The following is a 19,593-nucleotide window of genomic DNA, read 5'->3' on the forward strand; positions in this document are numbered from 1 at the left end:
GTGAAATACTTTCATTGAAACTGTTATCATCAGAGATCCATTAGCCAGGAAGGTGTCTCTCTACCCTGCACACCGATTTATCGACTCATTTTAAGCGACTCAATCAAGAATGCTCTACCGACTGAGCTACCCAAGCACGACTCATGCCCCATCCTTCACAGCTTGAATTCCGCCAGTACCTCGTCTCCTACATTCCAAATTTCACGGAAGCTCTCCTGCGAACCCTGCAGAACTAGCACTCCTGGAAGAAAGGATATTGCGGAGACATGGCTTAGCCACAGCCTTGTGGATGTTTCTAGAATGAAATTTTCACTCTACAGCGGAGTGTGTGCTGATATGAAACTTCCTGGCAGATTAAAACTGTGTGCCGGACCGAGACTCAAACTCGGGAACTTTGCCTTTCGCGGGCAAGTGCTAAGTCCTGTCTCTGCAATATCCTTTCTTCCAGGAGTGCTAGTTCTGCAGGGATCGCAGGAGAGCTTCTGGGAAGTTTGGAAGGTAGGAGACGAGGTACTGGCGGAATTAAAGATGTGAGGACGGGGCGTGAGTCGTGCTTGGGTGGCTCAGTCGGTAGAGCACTTGCCCGCGAAAGGCAAAGGTCCCGAGTTCGAGTCTCGGTCCGGCACACAGTTTTAATCTGTTGAAGGTTTCATATCAGCGCACACTCCACTGTAGAATGAAAATTTCACCTTAATTATAAAATTGAGGGTGATGATATATTACAGTAAAATCTTCAGGGCACTGTAGCATCTCATACATTGGAAACATCATAAATAAATGGCATAATGCATGAAAAATGTACTTCGTTTTAGAAACTCATTTGCAAAAAGTAAATATAAAGAAAATCGTGACTCATAGCAGAAAATGTTATTTTGTAAGCAAATACATAGTATTTAATCTACATTTCAAACTGCATAAACTATCTATCAGACGTTTTACTTCCACAGGTAGACTGTCCAAAGGTCTTATAACTGTGTCCCAAAGTTAGATTCACTGAAGTGCAGTGCAGATTTTTTTAAATATTGTACTTGTGAATATTTCTGTTTCTCTCAAATTGAGATGGAATGTTGATAACAAACTTCATAAATGAACAATTGTATAGTGAGGCTCTGCTTAACATTCCCAGCTGCTTACAAAGTTGCCTACAAGTTAGGTGAAACCTACCTGCAGTTCCAACTGATTTCTTTTGTTCAATGAATACTTGTTGACTAAATGGGTAGTTACATCTGAACCTTATCCCATAAGACATCAGCAAATGAAAGTACGCAAAATATGTTAACTTACTGAGATCTGTATTCCAAAAGTTGGCAATTATTATGATGGCAAAAGCAACCAAGCCTAAATGTTTTAGAATGTCTACTATATGGTTTTTGCAGTTGCTAAGTTTTCACCAAAATTCACACTAAAAAACTGAGAATACAAAACAATCTTGGAGGACTTTTATGTATCACTGAACTGTTGGCTGTTGACATTATACAGTTTGCCCCTTTGGTTCACCAGTTAATGCTACAAGCTAAAATAGAATTTTGCAAAGTAGGCCTTAAAATCTCTTATAGTTAACAGGATTTTATTTGTATGCATATTACCACATTATGTGACATTTCTTAATATTTCTATGTCTCATATACAAGTTTTGTGTATTTGTAATGGGCATTGATGCTACCTTTTGTGTAGACCTAAGCTATAAAGTGAATTCAACACAAAAATACGACATTGACACAATAGTGTAGCACCAATGAAACCTATTCCTACATCATGTGAAACTTTCATAGTTTATAAGAATGTAGGACTTGCAATTCTGAACCATCATGCGTTTTCATTTTTCAAGGTTTTGAAAGGCTGATATTGTATTTCTTTCTCATTGTGACCAGAAACAGCAATGGGAACATCAGTCAACGCTCAGCATGAGACACAATCAGCTTATGTTAACGCCATTTACAGGTATGTGTTTGAAAATTAAGTCCATCACATTACAGGTATCATTGTATTACTGTACCTACCACCGTTTCCAGTGTTGATTGCAATTGTCTCAATATTCTTATTTAAGGTGAACATTGTTTTTCTAAGCGGATGATGGTACTGCATCAAAGTAGTCATCTTCTAGTTATCTAAAGTACCTCACTACTAAGCTAGTGCTTTAATGCTGTAACTAATATAAACATAGTATTAATGAATGAGATATTAGTTACTAAACCAAAGTTTTATACCGTCATTTGTGAGTAGGCAGCTCTTATATACATACAGAAATTAATAGTGTTAAATGGTCTGTAAGATGACCACTATCACATCAATCCAATAAGAGTTTTCAGGTGACCTAAAAAAGTAATTACCCAAAAAAGTCATTCATGCTTCACTAAGAGACTAAAGTTTTAACTTTGGGTAGTTATTATTCTTTTCAGGATCAGCGCACTAACCATACAAAGAATGCTTAATCCATGGTTGTACCCTGAGTTCATCTTTAAAAGGAGCCCAACAGGAAAAGAGTTCTACAACCAGCTGCATGTCTTACATGGTTTTACAAAGAAGGTACTGAAATTGTGTTCCTTCCCTGTTTCAATTAGCTTTCTCTCCTTCTCTCCTGTATTATTAGGCAATCTTTACTTCTTAAAATAGTATTACATTGAACAGTTTGTGCCATTAGTGAATTAATAAAAGTACCATCTGGAATTTATACCACTCGTAAAACATGGATAATACCCAAACAAAACTTAAAGCTTTACTTGAAAAGGGCTTATGAGCCCATTTAAGTTACTGGAAGTGTGCCTGTAATCTCCTTCTTCTGCCAGTGTGAGAACCACCTTGTCACGAATGTGGAGGTATTGCAGTTTATTATTCAGTCTCAGAGAACGACATATCTAGATACAGGAGAGCATAGATTATTCAAGGAACTATTGCGGAATGAGTAGTGGTAGCTTTAGCGCCTGTCAGATGGATGGTGTAGTGTAAATGGAGAGAGAGAGAGAGAGAGAGTCTGTGGTGAGTGGTGTAATTGTAATGTATTCTATGAAATTGTGTTTTATACAGATAATAGTTAATTATTTTATCATAGATCTTCTTACAATGTTTTAAATAGTAAAAATGTTAACACAGACTTATTACACCTAACGCTTCGGTATGCTGAATAACTGATTATAATTATTTCATATTATTGAAGTTACGACAATGTACAGGTACATTATTGCATACAAAAGCAAAAACAACATAGGAACATGATCTTTTTTGGTCTCAGGGGTTGAAATTTTAGGTTTCGTTTGTATGTATATTTATTAGTAACGCACTGATTTGTTGATTTTAATTGCAGGAAGCATATTTAGTTATAGCTCTCTGTAATGATGCCTAAGTAATAAATAAGTGATTCGATATTTGTGGCCCAGTATGGCAAAATTTACATTGAAAATGAAGATAGTGACGCAGGCATTGTAATATTTTCGTAAATGTATAATCTAAATTGGTTACCTCACTAACAGCTGTGTTAGAAGAACCAAATTACTAAAAATAGTTATACCGACCGCAATGGCGGACAACAATAGGTTAAGATCACAACAAATACAACTTTTAGTAGCTGCAGGAAAGGATGCAATTCTTCTATAAATAAAAAATTGTTTCAACAGCAACAAATAACATATTGTATTCTGAAAACGATTTAGATAAAACAACTATTATTACGCTTATTACAGACCTTTTAATATGGGACGTATGAAGACTGCGTCTTGCTAGGTCAGCAGAACTACTCAAAAAATTTCAATGTGTTATCTTTTATCGGGCTAATGAAAAATTACAGAATATATATTGTCTTGCTTAGTCATTGTCTGCACTGATAAGAAATCGTGTTTATTCTCTTTGTCCTTTTCACTCGATGCACTTCACACGAAACAGTGTCAATGTTTTTCACATATTACAGAAGAATATTAAGTCCTTATTTTTCAAGTATATACACAAGACAAAATACGCAAGGAGTCGGCACAAAGCCCCATGGACTGTTTAAGACATTTACATGAAATGTTATGGCTTAACAGGCCATGTACGTCGGACTGGCCAATTTCATGTTGTATATTACATACAGTCGCATCAGTTTTCATACATGAGTACATTGGATTGTAATTGCAGATTTGGCATTACTTGAGGTTACAAGGTTACACAAATTTTGTGTTTCATTTAGTGTAAAATAGCCTTTTCGTCATTACAGAAAATATTTGTATTATTGCTGTGTTTAGTAGTGGTGTATTTTATTATCATGTGTTGTCAAGGCAGACGTAGTCCGGAATAAACTTCGTAGTCTTCCTGGGACTATACTCGTCCTTGCTCCCCAATCTGAGTTACAGAGCTGTGAAAAACCAGGGATTGAAACCACACCAGAGCCTGCAGACTACTTAACCTGATATGTGCTGTATTCTTTCATAAACGTTAATAGGATGTGTACATATATATATGGGAATTGCTTGTAATTTACGAAACTTAATTGAAAAACATCAATTCGTGATGAAGTTTGCAATATTCGTTGAAGATCACCAGTTCAGTCCACAATTTTGGGTAAAAGTTAGTCATACATTTGAAAAATAGTATACTTGTGGTTGAAAATCAGTTCGTTTATAATATTCTGGATAAACTCGAAGTTTGAGTGAAAGCAGGTCTCATGTTTGTATAGCAAATCAGTAACGCTTTCGTCAAATTTACAGTCGTCACTCTTGCTTTACATTACTACGTGGTGTCGATGGTAGACAGCTCACACCGCAAGACGATCCGCAACGCACCGCTCTCCGTACTGTGGAGTCAAGCTACAGCTTCCTCTGGAGCTCGTACCATCAAACTGCATGAAAAGACGAACAAGGGCAATCAGTTCACACAGCTAATACTTTGCTAGCCTGCAAGGAAGGGAATTGCTCCGATTCACACACTTCACTCGCTCGTAGTTTGTAATTTTTGAATGTCTGTGTGTCTGGTATCACTACGTAGTGCAACCTAATTCTGGCAGAAGTATTGTAATTGATAATGCGGACAGCACAACAGTTCAGTGTTTATCACGTCTATCAGCGATGCACGTGACTGTATTTCATTAGGTCAACATTCCGCTACATTTTACTGGGCGCCGCGACGGCGCGACGATTGCGAAACATTGATTGTTAATCGCTGAACTGATACAGTCCGCGCCATAAGGTTTTGACAATGCACAATTCCAATCCCAAAGAAAGCAGGTGTTGACAGATGTGAAAATTACCGAACAATCAATTAAATAAGCCACAGCTGCAAAATACTAACGCGAATTCTTTACAGGCGAATGGAAAATCTAGTAGAAGCCGACCTTGGGGAAGATCAGTTTGGATTCCGTAGAAATATTGGAACACGTGAGGCAATACTGACCCTACGACTTATCTTAGAAGCTAGATTAAGGAAAGGCAAACCTACGTTTCTAGCATTTGTAGACGTAGAGAAAGCTTTTGACAAGATTGACTGGAATACTTTCTTTCAAATTCTGAAGGTGGCAGGGGTAAAATACAGGGAGCGAAAGGCTATTTACAACTTGTACAGAAACGAGATGGCACTTATAAGAGTCGAGGGACATGAAAGGGAAGCAGTGATTGGGAAAGGAGTGAGACAGAGTTGTAGCCTCTCCCCGATGTTATTCAATCTGTATATTGAGCAAGCAGTAAAGGAAACAAAAGAAAAATTCGGAGTAGGTATTAAAATCCATGGAGAAGAAATAAAAACCTTGAGGTTTGCCCATGACATTGTAATTCTGTCAGAGACAGCAAAGGACTTGGAAGAGCAGTTGAACGGAATGGATAGTGTCTTGAAAGGAGGATATAAGACGAACATAAACAAAAGCAAAACGAGGATAATGGAATGTAGTCGAATTAAGTCGGGTGATGCTGAGGGAATTAGATTAGGAAATGAGACACTTAAAGTAGTAAAGGAGTTTTGCTATTAAGGGAGCAAAATAACTGATGATGGTCGAAGTAGAGAGGATATAAAATGTAGACTGGCAATGGCAAGGAAAGCGTTTCTGAAGAAGAGAAATTTGTTAACATCGAGTATAGATTTAAGTGTCAGGAAGTCGTTTCTGAAAGTGTTCGTATGGAGTGTAGCCATGTATGGAAGTGAAACATGCACGATAAATAGTTTGGACAAGAAGAGAATAGAAGCTTTCGAAATGTGGTGCTACAGAAGAATGCTGAAGATTAGATGGGTAGATCACATAACTAATGAGGAGGTATTGAATAGGATTGGGGAGAAGAGAAGTTTGTGGCACAACTTGATTAGAAGAAGGGATCGGTTGGTAGGACATGTTCTGAGGCAGCAAGGGATCACCAATTTAGTATTGGAGGGCAGCGTGGAGGGTAAAAATCGCAGAGGGAGACCAAGAGATGAATACACTAAGCAGATTCAAAAGGATGTAGGTTGCAGTAGTTACTGGGAGATGAAGAAGCTTGCACAGGATAGAGTACCATGGAGAGCTGCATCAAACAGTCTCAGGACTGAAGACCACAACAACACGCTTTCCTAGCAACTTTATTTCTACATCAGTTTCGGTTGTTCTTTTAGTTAGTTATAAAGTTACTTAGAAAATTAGTGTCTTTTCATTCAAGTAAAGAGTTTGAAAGGCATTCTCAAAGCGTCTCTTTTCATCACTGATCACATTAATACGAAATGTGTCATCAGTCCACTTACAGATTTGCGCTGTAAGCATTGTTCATGTACAGTTCATGTTTAGCATAAATGAAGTAAGCACTCTCCTTTTTTACGTACTTCAGTGTGGACCACTATCGTGTCTTATTGCAGTCTTTGTCCAGTTTCATTCGTCACATTTGCTTTGTGATTGCATACATCTTGTCAGAATCTGCACCTGATGCTGCAGGAAAGGACACAATTCTCCTGTAAATAAAAGATGGTTTGAACAGTAACAAATAACAAATTGTAATCTGAAAACGATGTAGATAAATTAACAATTATTACACTTATTACAGAGCTCTTAATATGGAACATAGGAAGAGTGCGTCTTGCTAGGTGAGCGGTGCAACTCAGAAACCTACTATGTCTTCTCTTTTATGAGACAAAGGAAAATTAACAGAGTACATATTATTTTCTTTAGTCATTGTCTCCACTGATAATAAATTGTGCTTATTATCTTTGTCCTTTTCACTCGATACGTTTCACATGAAAAAATTTCAATGTTTTTCACATATTACAGAAAAATATTAAGTCCTTCTTTCAAGTATATTCACAAGCAAAAATACACCAGGAGACGGCACAGGGGAACAAGGGTGGGTTTACGCTTGAGTTTACATGGATAAAAACGGAGGACAAAATATAGCTTTAAACATTAATTTATTGACCTTACGAAATTCGGCCAATAAATTAATTATAACAGACATCATCAAATCTCATATTTGGTTTCTATTGCAGATTAAATTTAGATATGTGTGCTGTGAATTAATAGTCACTGCATACGGTTCTTGCAGCTATTGTGTGCATTTTTGTATCTGCATCAACTAAAGGTTCATTGAGAAAAAGAATCAAACTCCCATGTGTAAAACAGCTGCGGACATCTGATTACTTAACAAGTGCGCTAATGTGTCAAATATTTGAATTTAAGCATGTAAAAACGAAAAAGTGTTTCGAAGGTTTCGAATTATACATAAAATTTATTGTAGGTTTTTACGTTTTTCTCATAATCGAAGACCGGATAAACATAACCTGGCTAATTTGCGTCCCTTTTGAAGCAAATGCTAGTATTTAACGCATCTCAATGTTATGACGCCATGTCACCTGAACTGTACGTGTCGTACCATGATATAATTTTGCAGGTACATTAAGTGATTTATGTGGATACTGCTTAAAAACTGTGTTGTGAATAGAATTGATAGTAAAGAATGAATAAATTAAAACCTCATACCTAATGAAATTTTGCTGAGCAGCATTTTAGGGAAATGTTAGTTTTCACGTATCTAAATGTATACGACGTCATGTCTCCTCAATCGTGTGTCATACAATCCTATAAACTGGCAGGTACATTCGTTGATGCCTGTAGATACTGTCTGCAAAGTGTGTTACCAATAAAGTTAGTGGTAAAGAAGTAATAAATTCTGTCGTTTCACTACATGGAGAGAGGAAATGTAGCAAATGTAGCAACCTTTTTCTTCATCATTTGCCGAGGGGCGGGGGAGGGGGGGGGGATAAGAGAGAAAAAGTTTCTAAAAGGTTGGGAATTACGTGTAAGGTTTGTCAGAAGTCCCTGCGGGCTCTCATTCTCAAATAATGGATGAATAAAGGCCGGGTATTTGCGCGCCGTCAGTTACGTCGCCTCGAGACACACGCACTGTTTCCAACCGTAGTACTACACATGCAAAGTTGACACCTGGCGCAGAGGCTGATAGGAGCAACCGTAAAGGCTTTTCCCACTCACCGTTGCTCCCATCAGCCATCGCGCCGAGTGTCAATTTTGTTTGAGAACGTAATAGTTACCTTGTTGTGTTGAATTTACATAAGATTATACCTCCTAATGTTTAGATTATAATAGCATATTCAAATTTTTAAAGTTGGTCAATAATTATGCGAAATATTGAAAATCAAATTTATGGTGCCCTTGGAGGCCACTTTATAGGCAACTTGCATATAGATTTGGGTACTGTTAGTCGTTTATTGACGTAGATTCGATAACCTTTTCGATGGTGAAAAAATTACAAGAATATTCAAAATATCACTGTAAGCTTGCTTGGTACTGGCAGACGCAATGTGAATCAGTTTAATTTGATTACGGAGTAACCATCGAAATGCGTTGTAGATATATAAAAAATTCCAATGATTCATTCTGCCTTTTTGCAAGCACTTTAGGCGTACAGTAACAGACTCAAAAGCCATTCCGCCAGTGATGAAAAAATTGTGAACTGTTATGTATGACAGTTAATTTACTGAATAATAATAGTGAATTAAGTGAGAATAAAGTATTTGACTAACATTTCATTTCTACATTTCCGTTTATTGCTGTGGCCATAAATACAAAAGTCTCTTTTACTACTTCACCATCATCACTTCCTATGCCAACCTCCCCTAAATCTAGACTGCCTGGCATTTTCTTTCCGCTCCAAACGAACTATCAGGAGAGAAGCAAAAATATGGGGCTTCTGAATGGAGACAATATAAACACTAACAAAAATTAACAATAAATGAATTCGTAAGCTACATGGCACCTATAAACGTAACTATATTTTCCAGTACATGAACTCCCAAGCACTAACAGTAAAATATTGACAAACACCACTATATCAGGAACTTCATTACACCTGTATACGTAAACCACTTTTTTCCAATACTAACAAGCTTGTGTAAGCTTTCCATAAAAAATACTGTCTCTATGTGAGAGACCTGAATACATTTATTTAAAAAACTGTCTTCTCATGTAACGTTTACTACTTTAGATATCGTGTTCAGTTGCTGACCAAAACCCACTGTTGGACTGTCCTGAGTAACGTATGTGAACAGTGTCCTGAAACGAAACTTTAAACTTCATGAAATGCAAAATCTGAAATAAAGAAAATAAATCTAATTAAATGCCAAAAGAAACTAACTTTGCGCTCAATGACAACTATATAACTAAAACTCAGTACCGAAATACATTATGAACGTTGCCTGATATGAAGTACAACGTTTGACTTGTAATATCCGCAAAAATAAATTAGTGCACTACTCGGAATACAATAAATGTTTGAAATTACCAATACTGTTCATTGAAAATTAATCTGCTTGCTAGCACGACACCTTACAATCCCGACTACTGACTGTTTACTTAATAATGCGAGGAGAGATCTACCCTGAAATGAAAGTGACTTACCTCTTACATGCTGTTTTTGTGTATGATGTACTGACGTTCTCAAAAGCAAACACAATCAGCAAACGCAGCAGCTAAAGATAAATAATCTACTATAAATTTTTTTGCATGTCAGGAACAGTCTGTTGCTGCGTATTGTATAAGGTGCAATGCACGCACGACAGGATATTTGAAACTGTACTATGCGTCATGGAGGTGGGTTTCACTTTTAAGAATTCTGTTTGAGGGACCAAACTAGAACTTCTATTAATTTATTGAAAAAAGTGTCCACACTACCACTGGGAGATCTATACACCTATAAAATGATTAATTTCTTGGTGACATCAAGCCCTGTTAACTCCATAGCTGATATTTCAATGTGTTTGTCTTTACTTTCTGTGTTGAGGTAATGATTGATTTGAACTGTGTCCCTTTTCTGATATAAATGCATGATCCTTCACCCCTTGAAGCAGTTCTGCAGTAAGTGTTTGCCCATTCATATGATAATAATACTACGTGTTGGATTTCTGTCTCTCTTCAGCAGTGCTCAGTAACACGGACTACTGTGCAGTTCAGAGATTGGAGCCCAACTTTTAGTAGTTGTATTTTATTTTTTATTGATTGCATGTTTTGCTAGAGGATTGTTAAGTCTGTGAAATGCCACACTTTACTCTTTCTAATTGTTGTTTTTCTTTGTAACATCTGGTATGTGTGATATTTGGAGTGCTAAAATCTGTTTTGCCATTTGGACCGAGTCCAGCTTCAGTTGCTATAGGCTACGGGTCAATAGCAGTGTCCTTTGTGCCTCTCTGCTGACCAATGGTGTATGACTGGCTGCACCCGCCGTACAGGGTCCTCCAGGTGTCACCGATTTTACTTAGTATCTATGACTGTAATCCGTTCAGTCACAGAAGACCTGTGACAGTCAGAGTGGGCTACAACCTCAGCCAATCACGAGACGCCATTCAATGTTCCTGTGGGATGGCCTCAGCATTGCTCCATTTCTAAGTGACTATAGTTTTCAATTAGTATTGATAGCAAACATTTTATCCTACAATAAAGCCATTCAGTTTACAGCACTGCTTTCGGGACTGGTAGGTTCGCTGGCCCCAGTAGAATCTAGCAAGTAGGTTAACCACGACGTTTAGTGTGCCAGACAGCCTGTATGTGGATTTTAAGTGGTTTCTTTGAGCCCTATAGTTGAATAACAGGTCGATACCCTAGTACCACCTCAGTTACACGATTTACAAGCGTTAGAAACCTTTCGCCAATTTTATATGAATTACACAAGCAGCCACCTTTGGCGCACTTATTCTGTCCGGGGGTGACTGAGTAGCAACAGGAAGAGCATCCGACCACCACTTAAATTAACTTCGACCAATCAGTTAATAACCATGCCAACCCTGCGCTGATACGGGGCAAGGGCAAAGAAAAGAAAAGTCTGACGGCAAACCTGTGCGCTTCGCGGTTTGAAAGTTGGCAACAATCCTGCAGCTGTCAAGGACCTTCTCTCACCATATGGAATGCAAAGAATCCATTCTGATTTTTCATTGCTCTTGATGCTGGTAGGATATTATATGGCCAAGTTACACTGATCTCTATAACGCTCATATTTTTATTGAACAAGACCCGCCTTTGCACTGTAGGCACCAGGGCATACATTCGCTATTCATAAACTTCGTAACTTGACGTTCCAAGTTTTCAACAGCGGAGATAGTTAGCCAATTTGTAGCAAAATAATGCTAAGCCAAATGCAGACAATGAATACCCACATAAAAATTAGCCCCTGTCCACTGGATCCAAAGAGTATACTAATGTGCACAATTCCATCATAGACAGTCAACAGTTCCCCCATCTAGCAATATATAGTACTGAGAAATTACTTTTACGCCATAGTACATTCCTTTGATGTAGGTTTACTCAGTTCCTATCATTCATCCAAAGTGGAAGTATGTCCATGGCCAGATAATTTGACCCTATCAGCTACAATCAGGTAAACCGTTTTCGTAAATTTTTATCTGAAAAATTTCATCTGTTAGATTTAGATATGGCTTCGGAAGTTACCATTAACCAACGTTAGACATGTCAGCTGCGAAACAGTTGACTAAAAACATCTCTGTACTGCTTCCAAAAAAGAAGAGCAGAGTGTAATTTCTTTCTGCAATCAATGAATAGTGAATACTATCTTGCCACAACACTGGACGGAGCGCCAGCTCCTATAGTGTTCGACTGTAGCGTATAAAGAAACTACTTGTACGATTTGAACACTTATTTGTCTTGCAGGTGATAAGTGAAAGGAAAGCAGCCCGTAAAACGAATGGAGGCCAAGTCAAGGCAGCACAGGAGGACGACGTAGGTACGTGCTGTTCTGTTTAGAAATGAGATACAATAACACTATGTCATGTGATGTAAGGAAATCAGCACGTAACTTAAAAAACCTTTGCAGGCAGTAAGCGGCGTGTTGCTTTCCTCGACATGCTACTGGAAGCTTCTGAGGACGGCCAGAAGCTCAACGACCAGGAGCTGCAGGAGGAAGTGGACACCTTCATGTTTGAGGTAACTCGCTGCTTTGGAGGGTAGGACATTTCGGGTGAGGGAGACATCAACAGTCGAAATCTTCAAGTGAGAGTCAAATGAGAGCCAGACAGTTGGAGAATAAAGTACGAAAACTGCAGGGTTGGTGCATGAGTTAGCAGTGTTTTCCCTTGAGTTTAATAAACACAAGAGATACATGTAACGGAGACTTGAATCATCAGTAATCTACTCTCCTTCACTATTTATAACAGTCTACCAGCGTTGGGAAACTTTTCGATTACGTGAATGTCGAAATCAAGTGAATCTGGGGCGAAGAACTCGTTGAGCCATGTTCGGAGCGCATTTTTATCCGGAAAGGAAGTTTATTAAAGACTGTTCGATAGTGGAAAAGATGAAAATCTAGGGCCAGTATCAGGTGAATATGGTGGGTGCGGAATGACTACTCAAAACAGCTACTGTGTAATACTTTTAGCCGGTCTAGGAGAATGCGGACGGAAATTACAGTGGAGTAACGTCACTTTATGCTGTCTTCCTGGCAGTTGTAGTTGGACTGTGTATGCAAGAGTCTGAGTTGTTGACAACAAATATCAGCATCGATGGTTACACCTCAGAGAAACAATTCGTCTCACCGGATGCATAACATTTTATTTTATAAGGGGGAAGTTCGAGACTGAATGAAGACTCTGTTAGGGATTCCCAGCGGAACTTATGCGGTGTAGTTGAAACAATCTTGGAAACATGGCATTTACATATTTTTGCAGCCTCAAGAAAGATATTTGTGGCCATCGATTTGCTTCGGACGAAGAGATGAAAGCCTAGGTACAGTCATGGTTCCATAGGCAACCGCAAGCGTTTTTCCATTAATTCATTGACAAACCTGTCCCAGTGGGATAAATGTGTTAACAGGTATGGAGATAACTCCTGAAATAATAAACGATTTATTTAGTTTTCCTCACTTGTCTAGTTTTCAGTTGATTGCCCCTTATAATATTTAGAGAACGTCTTTCGAAACCAGGGCGTGTAATTACTGATTGGTATTGATAGTATAAATACAATAGTACTACAGGAAATGCCGGAAACTCAGAACAATCCTCTACCCTTTTCAGACAAGCGGTTATATCGGACATCGGTTGAGGACTTCCAGATAAGCAATTTTAAAGTGGCGCACATAATGAACCACTGTGTATAATTCTCTGTCATTTGTCTCTTAATACCATGTTCGACATACCATCACTACGTGGACGGCCATTTAGCCAGCTCCTACGTGATTCATATACGACATGCTGCCAGCCTGTCACTTATCCAATGACTAAATTCACTACTACAGAACCCATAAATATATATATATACAGTTGAACGTGCCCATCGAACAGAGCAAATCACTGAAAAATATACTTACAGTTGTTCGTATATGTGTTCTTCAATTACGCCAATTTTACAACAAAATTAATAATAGAAATACAAACTTAACTCAATCTGTTACATTTTCATGACTAAACCGCTGAATCGATTTCAATGAAATTTGGAATGGAGATAGCTTGAACCATGAGGAAGAACATACGCTACTTTGGAAAGTTTGTAGTACTTACTGAGTTGAAGTATAATACATGAATTAGGGAAAAATGTTTACTCTATGAAAAAGCTATTTCCTCTTTGACTTTTGAATGTTATGATTGTAAAGTGCTTTTATTGGTTGATATGTTCTACATATGAAGATGAAATTGGAGATAAGATACTGCGTGAAGAGTTTGACAGAGCACTGAAAGACCCTAGTCGAAACAAGGCCCCGGGAGTAGACAACATTCCATTAGAACTACCGATGGCCTTGGGAGAGCCAGTCATGACAAAACTCTACCATCTGGTGAGCAAGATGTATGAGACAGGCGAAATACCCACAGACTTCAAGAAGAATATAATAATTCCAATCCCAAAGAAAGCAGGTGTTGACAGATGTGAAAATTACCGAACTATCAGTTTAATAAGTCACAGCTGCAAAATACTAACGCGAATCTTTACAGACGAATGGAAAGACTGGTAGAAGCGGACCTCGGGGAAGATCAGTTTGGATTCCGTAGAAATGTTGGAACACGTGAGGCAATACTAACCTTACGACTTATCTTAGAAGAAAGTTTAAGAAAAGGCAAACCTACGTTTCTAGCATTTGTAGACTTAGAGAAAGCTTTTGACAACGTTAACTGGAATACTCTCTTTCAAATTCTGAAGGTGGTAGGGGTAAAATACAGGGAGCGAAAGGCTATTTACAATTTGTACAGAAACCAGATGGCAGTTATAAGAGTCGAGGGGCATGAAAGGGAAGCAGTGGTTGGGAAAGGAGTAAGACAGGGTTGTAGCCTCTCCCCGATGTTATTCAATCTGTATATTGAGCAAGCAGTAAAGGAAACAAAAGAAAAATTCGGAGTAGGTATTAAAATTCATGGAGAAGAAGTAAAAACTTTGAGGTTCGCCGATGACATTGCAATTCTGTCAGAGACAGCAAAGGACTTGGAAGAGCAGTTGAACGGAATGGACAGTGTCTTGAAAGGAGGATATAAGATGAACATCAACAAAAGCAAAACGAGGATAATGGAATGTAGTCAAATTAAATCGGATGATGCTGAGGGGATTAGATTAGGAAATGAGACACTTAAAGTATTAAAGGAGTTTTGCTATTTAGGGAGCAAAATAACATGATGGTCGAAGTGAGAGGATATAAAATGTAGACTGGCAATGGCAAGGAAATCGTTTCTGAAGAAGAGAAATTTGTTAACATCGAGTATAGATTTAAGTGTCAGGAAATCGTTTCTGAAAGTATTTGTATGGAGTGTAGCCATGTATGGAAGTGAAACATGGACGATAACCAGTTTGGACAAGAAGAGAATAGAAGCTTTCGAAATGTGGTGCTACAGAAGAATGCTGAAGATAAGGTGGGTAGATCACGTAACTAATGAGGAGGTACTGAATAGGATTGGGGAGAACAGAAGTTTGTGGCACAACTTGACTAGAAGAAGGGATCGGTTGGTAGGACATGTTCTGAGGCATCAAGGGATCGCCAATTTAGCATTGGAGGGCAGCGTGGAGGGTAAAAATCGTAGAGGGAGACCAAGAGATGAATACACTAAGCAGATTCAGAAGGATGTAGGTTGCAGTAGGTACTGGGAGATGAAGCTTGCACAGGATAGAGTAGCATGGAGAGCTGCATCAAACCAGTCTCAGGACTGAAGACCACAACAACAACAACATCTACATAATACGATTCAACGTAATGAATATAATTGTTATTTGTTGAGAGGCCAGACAAACGTGTGGTTCCTAAAGAGGGCAGCAGCCTTTTCAATAGTTGCAGGGGCAACAGTCTGGATGATTGACTGATCTGGAATTGTAACATTAATGATAACGATCTTGTTGTGCTGGTACTGCGAACGGCTGAAAGCAAGGGGAAACTAAAGCCGTAATTTTTCCCAGAGGCATGCAGCTTTACTGTATGGTAAAGAAGGTTGCACAGGATAGAGGAGCATGGAGAACTGCATCAAATCAGTCTCTGGACTGAAGACCACAACAACAAGAAGATGCTCAACGTATTTAATTCATACTTCGGTACCAATATTATTAAATGTGAATCAACTCTGTCTATTACAGTTTCACAACTAAACCTCTCAACCGATTTAGATTATATTTGGTATGGAGACTGGTTGAATCCTGAGCAAGTAGACTGGCTAGTTTAGAAAGTAACAAAAGAAAAACTTCGAGGCCTAAGAGGGTGAATTATAGAATGAAATATGTTTTCTTACAGAAGCGAAAATAAACCATGTTAAAGATTTTTAAATTTGTTGTATAATGTACACGTTGCAAAATGTATAGCTACTTCGGAAGCATGATGCATGGACGTGCACTCCTGCACATGCTCCTCTGCAGGCACCGCTCTGCAACGACACGGCTTGTGCCGCCATGTCAGGGGTTGTGACAGTTGGTGTGGTGGGGGGGGAGATGGACTGTGCTTATCAGCAGCTATGCTTACCTGAGGGCATCTGACTTTATTCCATTGAATACAAGAGGTAAACTACAGAAAAAAAAAATGTGAAGACTGACTGAGGACTCAAGTCTAGACTCTTCAGGTTTGTAGTCCGACAAACTTAACTACGATTAATCATCTTGGGGTTGAAGCTCTTTCTTTCTGTGTTTGCTTTAACAATACGCTTGTTTTTGGATACGGTCCCCCTTTAGCAAAACACAATTTTGTTTTTTAACCCAAACATGTTTCACTGCAGTTGCAGCATCTTCAGTGGGCTTTTGTTTTTCATCTCTTAAAGATAAAGAATGTTCTTTACTGTTTGTATATGTGTAACTGTTAGTTTTTAAATCGTAATTACAGATATCTGGCAAAACACATAAATTATAAATTCATACCTTTGTACCACATGGTGTGGTTTTTCTGACGTGTTGTGTGTCTACAGTGACTCTTTTGTTCCACAGTTTGTCATCTGCAACCAGTAACACCTTAATCGGGGTATGACGTCAAACGGGCCGACTTGGGGCAGGAGATGCGCCACAGGACATTTTAATTTCCACTGTCTATACTTTTACAAATAAATTCATAAAACTTTGTCAGCATGATTCACACTGATAGCAGTGGATGTTGAAAAACATGACAAAACCAATTTGTTTCATATGTGAAATTCGACCATTTTTTCCGTTACCATTGGCTGCATTAATTGCTTTAGGTACACTTTTCTTCATAAGTAAGAGAGATTCTTCAATGAATTTTCCACAGCATACAAATCATACTTAAAGGAGTATGGAACTCTAGAATTTATTTAATTTATGAAAAAATGACTGAGTTATTACATTTTAAACTTCATGTTTAGAAAAAACTCAAATTTTATAGTTAATTATCCCAATTTTTAATGTTGTTGTTGTTGTGGTCTTCAGTCCTGAGACTGGTTTGATGCAGCTCTCCATGCTACTCTATCCTGTGCAAGCTTCTTCATCTCCCAATACGTACTGCAGCCTACATCCTTCTGAATCTGTTTAGTGTATTCATCTCTTGATCTCCCTATACGATTTTTACCCTCCATGCTGCCCTCCAATACTAAGTTGGTGATCCCTTGATGCCTCAGAACATGTCCTACCAACCGATCCCTTCTTCTTGTCAAGTTGTGCCACAAACTCCTCTTCTCTCCAATCCTGTTCAATACTTCCTCATTAGTTACGTGATCTACCCATCTAATCTTCAGCAGTCTTCTGTAGCACCACATTTCAAAGGCTTCTATTCTCTTCTTGTCCAAACTATTTATTGTCCATGTTTCACTTCCATACATGGCTACACTCCATACAAATACTTTCAGAAACGACTTCCTGACATTTAAATCTATACTCGATGTTAACAAATTTCTCTTCTTCAGCAACGCTTTCCTTGCCATTGCCAGTCTACATTTTATATCCTCTCTACTTCGACCATCATCAGTTACTTTGCTCCCCAAATAGCAAAACTCATTTACTACTTTACGTGTCTCATTTCCTAATCTAATTCCCTCAGCATCGCCCGACTTAATTCGACTACATTCCATTATCCTCGTTTTGCTTTTGTTGATGTTCATCTTATATCCTCCCTTCAAGACACTGTCCATTCCGTTCAACTGCTCTTCCAAGTCCTTTGCTGTCCCTGACAGAATTACTGGGCAATGCCTTACACAGTCTCTAACGTGAACGAAAATAAAACACCCATACACTTCGTTGAAATGTTAAGCCGTCGTCTTCGTTATCGAATATAGTGCTCGCATTGCTACTTGTAATACTGCGGGCATACCTTAATTGGTTGGTTGGTTTGTGGGATTGAAGGGACCAGACTGCTAGGGCCATCGGTCCCCATACCTTAATTCGCAATGACCAATTATGGGGCAGGATCTTGATTTTACTGCAGCCTCTTTCTTCTGCCCACACTCGTCATGCTCTTGGTATCTCGCTAATATTAGCTGTAGCTCACATAGTCCCGACAGCGCACGCTACTTAAGTGTGTTCACTCTCACATCTCAGAAGCAGGGAAGTCTCCAGCGCGCTCTGCTGTGACGTCACACTCCAGTATAGAGATAGTGTTACTAACACAGTTTTTGTTCTCAGTCACGACATCGCTTTTCCTAACTTTCTCTAATGGTATTAACCCAGAATAAATATATCATTATACAAAATAATTTATGCAGACTACAGCATATGTCACATTTCTAATTAACACATACGAGTAGTATATAAAGATTAACATAATGAAACAAGTGCAGTACATCATATTTACAATAAACTAATGGTCAAAAATTTTAGGCAGCACATCTGTATTACAGTGTTAAACAGTGTTTCAGCTATTGAGTCACTTCGCTCGACATAATTATTTTAGCAACATTATTTGCAATTTAACTTTTGTCAGGTTTTAGTAATTGCTAATGAATAATTTATATTTTATAAAAACTGTTCTTTTAATTGCTTACAAATTGTTTCCGAATTAAATAGCACAAAATGTTTTCAGTAATCTGTGTGCTTGCAACCTACCGCGAGTAATTGTCCAAAGCTCGAGTATTTCTTCCAAGACGGCGGTTCCACGTTTTCGCAGCTAGTCCGAAATTATATACTGATTGTGTTAAGCTGTTTCTGAGACATTCACATTTCTCTTCTTTTTTTAAGGGCCACGACACGACGTCTGTTGGCATGTTGTGGGTTTTGGTACTGCTCGGACATCACCCCGGCATCCAGGTGAGTGTTAACCCTTTCCTATCCTTTCCTGTGCATCTCGTACAGCACCAAAATTTATCACAACTAGTTATTTCGCTGTGGGACTGTCACTGGTTCTCAACCACATTCACGTGAGCTTTTACTGGCAACACAGATAGTATTAATCGAAATTTTTGTGCAGAAGAGGAAAGATGGAGGAGGAAGGAGATATTATTGTTTCGTTTATAGCAATTACGTTTCTTTCAGATTGTACTGATATAATGGCTCCATAGTTAGCAATCACATACAACTGCTCTCTCGACGAAAGATCCGTATCTAAGGACTGAAAAATTGCACAGTTCACACCAATATACAAGAAAAGAAGTAGCAGTTATTGAACCGTATCACTGACGTCGATTTTCAGCAGAACTTTGGAACATATATTGTGTTCGCACTTTATGAAATACCTCATGAAAACAATCCCTTGACTCGTCGTCACCACGCATTCAGAAAATATTTATCTTATGAAACACAACTGGCTCTTTATTCACACGAAGTTGTGA

The 19,593-nt window shown here is 38.4% G+C and overlaps 1 protein-coding gene across 1 annotated transcript in view; it reads left to right on the plus strand.

Moving 5' to 3' along the window:
• Positions 1–19,593, plus strand: part of LOC126199581 (uncharacterized) — a 252,274-nt gene that overhangs the window by 217,388 nt on the left and 15,293 nt on the right. Inside the window, exons 17-21 of the mRNA XM_049936505.1 lie at positions 1,872–1,941; positions 2,400–2,526; positions 12,086–12,158; positions 12,249–12,358; positions 19,004–19,072. Coding sequence (XP_049792462.1) covers positions 1,872–1,941; positions 2,400–2,526; positions 12,086–12,158; positions 12,249–12,358; positions 19,004–19,072 — 449 coding nt within the window. The remainder of the gene's footprint in view (positions 1–1,871; positions 1,942–2,399; positions 2,527–12,085; positions 12,159–12,248; positions 12,359–19,003; positions 19,073–19,593) is intronic.

This window comes from Schistocerca nitens, chromosome 8 (genome assembly GCF_023898315.1).
Source record: "Schistocerca nitens isolate TAMUIC-IGC-003100 chromosome 8, iqSchNite1.1, whole genome shotgun sequence".
Classification (NCBI taxonomy): Eukaryota; Metazoa; Arthropoda; class Insecta; order Orthoptera; family Acrididae; genus Schistocerca; species Schistocerca nitens.